We start from the raw sequence: 7089 nt of genomic DNA, 5'->3' as shown, positions 1-7089 counted from the left end.
TAGAGGGACCCACCAGTGCCCGCACTCTCACTGGCGGGGTCCTTCTTTTGGCTGAATTGGGCAAAGATTGATCAGGTGGGTTGGGCTACCACAGTATAAGCATGCACCAGACTTGAGTCGACGTGATCGTTCCTCAGGGGTCAAGCGAGTGCGTCCTAGCTGCATGGGTTCTACATTGTACCCGGATGGCGTGGTGTCAGTAGCACAAAGAGCATAAAAGCTGGTGAGTGGAGAGGGCTGGGTGGTTTTGGCCTGGGGTGAGAAGGCTTGGGGTGACTAGCATCAGCAGCTTTCTCTTTATGGCATTCACATAATCTATTATCAATGTGAATAGCTAGGTTGGCTAAAGCGTTGAAATCAGTGGGGTCATCCCTCTTGGCCAATTCATCTTTTATGTCATCATGCAGCCTGTGCCAGAAAGCACCATGCAGGGCTTGATCCCCCCCACCCCGCCTCGGCTAGTACATGAAACTCAACAGCGTACTCGGTCACACTACGTGCCCCTTGTTTTATTGTCATTAATTGACGGATAGCACTACCCCAATGGTCAGGATGGTCAAACACCATCTGTAATTCATGGAAGAATTCCTTGACTGTGGCTCCAAAAACTGTCGGAAAGCTGTGTTACCTGTTGTGAAAGGTTCTGAACAATGTCCATCTGCTGGCGCTGGTCCGAGGTGGTCAATCTGCGCACAGCACTCAGCAAAGGCAGGTGGTGACGTAGGTCGACCAGCGCCAGCATTGGCAGAGTCCATCTTGGCCAGTATGTTCTGTTACGGATAGTCACTGTAGGAGCTGAGTGAGCATGGGCTGTTGTCAAGGTTGAGCGAGTTAAAGAAAACCCAGGTACTGGATGTCCCTCTGAGAGCTGAACCGAAGCCAAACGTAGAGGTGAGATTCTCAACATACTGGCAACAAGAGAGCGTTGCCAGTACCTAAAGAAAGGGAGAGGGTAATTAGATGATGTGCCTCAGCTGTGTCGCACCTTGGGAGCCACTGATCAGGTGGATGCGCCCCAGCTGTGTTCACCACTGGAGCCAGAACCTGTGAGAGAGAAAGAGAAGGAGAAAAAAGGAGAGAGGGGCAGGTGGCACCAAGCAGACCTGACACACCTGTCACACAACATATCAGGTTAGCTAAAAATCAATACAGTGGTCTACATTAAGGCGTCCCAATATTTCTTCATTTAATTTTGTATTTTACATTTCTAGTGTAATTTCATTACAATAAGAAAGTGAGACAATTGTATTTTATGTTAAGCTTTAAACATATCAAGTCAGAAAAGCAATATTAAGAGCAACAGGTAATGACATTGCATGTCATGTTCACTGGTTGTCACAGTAATTTAAGATGCTTTGCAACCCACAAGTTTTCCATGTATGCAGTCAGGCCTGTCGCTTTATACACACACGTCATGTGCTGTGCATGAGACACCATGAGCCTGAAGTGGGAAAAAGTGCTGCTACTCTCCTCATACAGTCAAACAATGAGAAGTCATTAAGCATGATTAATACCATGTGCAGGACTTAAAAACACTGCATAAAATCTAAACAATTTCCAGGTCAGAATTTCCAAAATCTCAGATTCTTAACTTCCTAATACATAGAAATTTGGAGATTTAAGTTTGTGATATAATTAATTTGTCCCTGCATGGAAAGTTGCTGTGGGAGGGTGCTGATGAGAGAAAGGGGCTGCTGAGCTGAGGAAGAGCGCCTGTCATTAAGAATCACTGATCTGACATTCAATCTACACACAATAACTAGGCTACACATAAGTGTTCAAGTGAAAGCAGCTCATGAGTCATGATTAAAAAAAAACCCTGCACAAGCCTTATTCATTCATTTTGCAGGTGTTACTGACAGCTGGTGGAGTCAGTCAGACCACTGCACATACCATCGGCTGACAAAAGACAGCTCACATTAGGCAGTGAAAATGGTACAGTTTACTTTAAAGGTGTGTGTTATTGTATTAGAAGCCTCTTTGGGCATGAATGCTGCCTCTATTTTGACACTGTTCAAAGTAAAATGGACCAGTCACAAAGTTTCTCTGAAAACTGTACTGGGTCCATTGCAATTTGAAGGCTGCTGGTAAAAAGCTCAAAAACTGTTCGTCTTGACTGCAACAACACTGGATATATACCAGGGGTACTCAAATATAAATTTGAAAGGTCCACTTACCAAATTTCCATTCAGTCCGAGGTCCGGAAAAGTGACGGTCAAATTCCAAATAGAGAACTACAAAAAAAGGCAATCCCAACTGTACACAAAAAAATGACATGGTAGGTGTTATATCTTGAGGTAGTACAAACTCCAGCACGCTTGTGTGTTTCAACTCTTTACTGAGTAACTGCACAACGGTACACCGTGAACACTCGTGTGACCAAACAGACAGCCCCAGAAGCCCTCGGAAACACCAAAACATGTTCCCCCCCAAGATGCCTAACTAAGGTTCGTAGCTCCCAATTCAACAGCCTCAACTATAACACCTCTCCCCCTTTAAGTTCCAACCTGAGGGCGGAAAACCCTAGAAAACAGTATCTCCACAGGGGTACTGACTATTCCAATAAACCACATGCTATGAACCTGAACGCTTTTTTAATGTCAGTTAGAAAAGCAACGATTTACATTTCCTCGTCATTCTTTATGAAATCCACAAACGGTTTGGCTTTTGCACTTTTGTGACCCAACAGAAATGTCTCCAGCTCTTTCCGCAGTGCCAAAAAAATGCTCCAGTACCTTGCCTTTACTAATCCACCGGACATTGTTGTGAAGGAGCAAATCATCAAATGTTGCATTCACCTTTATTAGAAATGAGCGCAATAAACGATGTTGCAGAGCAGAGGATGCTCTCAGATAGTTAACTAGTTTCATGACTTCTGAGTACCTTTCTCCAAGGCTGGCACACAAAACCATCTGGTGAATTATGCAGTGGTATGCCATGAGGTCAGGGTGGTGAGTTCTCAAGCGTGACACTAATCCCCTCTCTTTCCCAATCATACATGGTGCGCCATCAGTAGCAATGGAAACAACATGCTTCAGGTCTATCGCTCTGTCTCTAAGCATCTGTGTCACTGCTTCATAGATGTCATCCCCCCTTGTGTGTCTATGGAGGTTTGTGAGACCCAAAACATCTTCATGAAATTCTCCCTTTTCTTCATCACAAATCTGACAAAGACCATGAGTTGTGCATTGTCTGTGATGTCTGTGGATTCATCCACAGCCAATGAAATGAATTTGGCTTTTTTTTAATAGCAGAGCTAAGTTGTTAGAGCAAATCATCAGAAAGTATTTCAGTTCGTCTTGCAGCAATGGAATCAAAACAGGGTATTTGGTTTATTTTCTGGATTATTTCATCCTTTTGAGTCCCTTCAAACAGAGCAGTCACCACTTCACTCATACACTCTTTGACTACTTCAGCATCAGAGAAGGGTTTCTTGTATTTTCCCAGGACCCATGCTACTCTTAGTGAGGCTTCCGTTGCCCGCTCCTGTTGTGTGGCTGATCAAACTATTACGCTGCTTGTAGCTTCATAGGATGATTTCCGCTGGTTTATTTTTATGGTCCTTACCTCTGAGTTCTGAGGGTAATTTTGTTCGAAATGTGCATGCTTGGTTTCATAATGGCGTTTCACGTTACCACTTTTGATGATTGCTACCGTCTCGTTGCAGATTAAACACATTGGTTTTCTGCTTCCCACGGGGAATACGAATGCATATTTTTCTGTCCACTCACTCTTAAATTCGCGGTTTTCAAAATCAACTTTTCTTTTCTTATCAATGGCCAGCTTTGAGCACGCCATCTTCACTTTCAGTCAGCAAAAAAAGAGTCACTTATCGAAATTTGCACTGCTCGCGAACGATGAGACTGCCTGTTCACCGGCCTGACCCAGAGCACGTGACCAGTACATAAATCTGGCTGCCGTGAGTGAACGAGCGAGTAGTGGTGAAGGAGGGGGTGAGTAGTGGTAACGATGCCAAACCGAGTAGAAGCCTCAAAGATGTATCGCGCGGAATCACAGTTGCGCACTTCATTGAGAACTCATTTGGATTATCATTAAATTAGCATGTTTGTTTTGGCGTCGGTCCAGATTTAACCGTATTTGGGTCCGGATGCGGACCGGTGTCCGCCTATTGAGTACCCCGGATAGTACATCCACTGTGTATAGAGTCTATGTTTGAAATCGGCAAATGACCAGTAGGGGGCAGCAATACTGGTTATTTACGTCTAGTCTACCGCAACTCCTCATGAAGAAGAAAAGTGTGCTCGCGACTTTTATCCTGCCACTCCGGCTTGCCGTATAAAACAGCAGACATCTTTCAAAAATGTTATATGCAAAACTGGTAACTACTCTTAACGATTTCTTTCTTTTGGTATCTTAAACACACACTAAGTAATTTTGTGAAACAAAAGTTTATAGTGTTACACAGTAAAATCTGTCATGTTGCTAAATTAGCCACGGTTAGCATGCTGCTAGCATCTGTCGCTAGGAGGTCAGCTAACAATCACTATGGAGGATTAGTTAGCACAAAACACTTACAGTAGGTCCCTGCTGTGGTCTGCGGTTTCTGAACAAGTGTCTAGAGTGTTGTAAGTGACTGTGTGGATTCATTTAGCTCCATCACCCACCACCAGTTTTTATGATGTGCTTCCAGGTGCCACTATGTGCTGCAGCTCCCGGGTTCACGGTTCTGCTGAGCGCTTCGGTGCTGGCAGCCAGCGAGGAAAGGAAGAAGAGCTCACAACCGGTTCTAAGCCTCGATGAGGTGGGTGGAAAAACAGCTGCCGTGAAAAGGATCGGGTCCGGGGTTCAAAGTTGTCCTCCCACTGTCACCACCATCATTACCATCACCCGCGACTGTCCACATACAGTGGGTACGGAAAGTATTCAGACCCCCTTAAATTTTCCACTCTTTGTTATATTGCAGCCATATGCTAAAATCTTTTTTTTTCAGGTTTTAACTTGAAGATACTGGTGAGGACATGTTGAGTTCACCAGAGTCACTTTTATCACTGACTTTATCAACCCTGTGCCTCTATGTTACTTTCTGCCGGCTTGGTTGAGCTTGTGAAATGTCTTGTGAAAGGGGCTTTACTCAGGATTTCTGTTCTTACACAGGACCTTTCCTTTTTCAGTGTGGTAACTGCTTGACGGACCGGCCTGACAACAACACAGGGACACCCTCCTGTCACAGACATAAGTATGGGAGCGAAGGTCAGACATCCTCCCATTTCTTCCTCCAGCACTTCATGAATGAAATCCCTCCCTGCTGAGCGGTGAGTCCCGGATATCGTTTAGATTAAGTCTGCAGTCCTCCATGTATTCTCACTTGTGTTTGTTTTATAATTGATTTATTCATCCACTTTTCTTTCAATAATAAACTATTTAATGTGCAATTCCTGTGAGTTCCTGTGATGAAAGATTCATACTGTCGATTTTTAGTTTTCACCTACACTTTAAAAGTCTTCATCTGAAAGCACTGGTTTGGTTGGCGCAGTAAAAACAACATTTTCCTGTCTGGTTTTCTAATATAAAATATGAAGAATATTTAATTTGACTGATGAGGGTCATTATTATAAAGATAGTGTTTTTGTTTGTTTGGTAAGTACATGTTAAGTACATCTTGTCAGTCAGAATGAAATATCCTGATGTAGAGTACTTTGAAAAGTGCACTCATATGTCATCATAAACCACATTATTATGATTTACCATTTAGATTCATTCTGAAGATGTTAGATATTACCAGGCATCTGAGGAAAAGTACAACCGGGTCATGTACAAACAAATGTTTTCTTTTTCACAGATTTGACACCACATAAAAAAGAAGACAGTTAAAAAAAGGGGAAGTGGCAAATTTACTGAATCTCAAAACTCAAAACTGCTTTGTGTGGTCACACAGCTTTCTCCTTCCCATTTTTATTCAACCACCAAACCTACAACTGCTTTTAAGAGAAGCACATTAAATCACATTTTTGACCATCTTTCCCACATTTTCACACCGACTCATCTATCTGGGTGAAACAGACCAAAATGCCACTGAAGCAAAATGACATGTTAAACATGACGACCAACGTTTACCATCCAACCTGACAGCACTGGAGAGGATCTGCAAGGAGGAATGGCAGAGGATCCCCAAATGCAGGTGTGAAAAACTTGTTGCATCATTCCCAAAAAGACTCATGGCTGTATTAGCTCAAAAGGGTGCTTCTACTAAATACTGAGCAAAGGGTCTGAATACTTATGACCATGTGATATTTCAGTTTTTCTTTTTTAATAAATCTGCAAAAATGTCAAACATTCAGTGTTTTTCTGTCAATATGGGGTGCTGTGTGTACATTAATGAGGAAAGAAATGAACTGAAATGATTTTAGCATATGGCTGCAATATAACAAAGAGTGAAAAATTTAAGGGGGTCTGAATACTTTCCGTACCCACTGTAAGTCAATTTTCTAGTAGTGTGTCGTTACATGTGAGCGATGTATAAAAATAACTTAGAGCAACTCTTAAATGAATATCTTTAGTTTATTCACTAGTGCTTTATTTTGCGGTGACATATTTGTAATGTTTTAAAAAGATAATTTCACTTGTGAAATCTTTAGATTTGGTCAAGGCCAAAGTGTTTGTCATATGTACAGTTAGGAAACGTGTTTCCCTGTACAATGAAATTCTTACTTTGCTGTCCATGTGAATACCACAAAATACTAATGAAATATAAAGTAGATAAATAATTGACACTAAATCTAAGGCACTTTAAGCAGCAAATGCAGCAATATAATAAGAGAATGTATGCTGCATGGGAGCAGCATGTGCAGTAGTCAACAGTCAATGTGCAATTATGCATGTGCAAACTGAGAATGTAAACAGTACAGGTCGACAGTACATGGCGTATTTCCTGGTAATAAACTCCTCAGCTGTTTAGGAGTCTGATGGCAGAGGGAAAGAAAGAGTTTTTCAGTCTGGAGGTCCTGCATTTCACACTTCTGAACCTCCGGCCAGAGGGTAGGGAGGTGAACAGTTCATGCAGGGGGTGGGTGGGATCTTTGAGGATGGAGGCAGCTTTCGTGGGTCGTGCTCCTACCAAGGTTGAAATCC

The 7089-nt window shown here is 42.6% G+C and overlaps 1 protein-coding gene across 2 annotated transcripts in view; it reads left to right on the top strand.

The window, feature by feature from the left end:
- Positions 1–7089, top strand: part of apoob (apolipoprotein O, b) — an 18449-nt gene that overhangs the window by 1181 nt on the left and 10179 nt on the right. The window contains exons 1-2 of one of the 2 annotated variants that reach the window (XM_020585360.1): positions 3613–4339; positions 4652–4762. In XM_020585360.1, coding sequence (XP_020441016.1) covers positions 4322–4339; positions 4652–4762 — 129 coding nt within the window. In that variant the 5' untranslated portion in view covers positions 3613–4321. Of the gene's footprint in view, positions 1–3612; positions 4340–4651; positions 4763–7089 lie in introns of those variants that run through there. The other variant, XM_020585359.1, reaches the window with a different exon arrangement.

Source organism: Monopterus albus, unplaced genomic scaffold (assembly GCF_001952655.1).
Source record: "Monopterus albus unplaced genomic scaffold, M_albus_1.0 scaffold362.1, whole genome shotgun sequence".
Classification (NCBI taxonomy): domain Eukaryota; kingdom Metazoa; phylum Chordata; class Actinopteri; order Synbranchiformes; family Synbranchidae; genus Monopterus; species Monopterus albus.
Note: the sequence above shows the minus strand (reverse complement) of the source record. Positions and strands in the feature narration are given on the sequence as shown.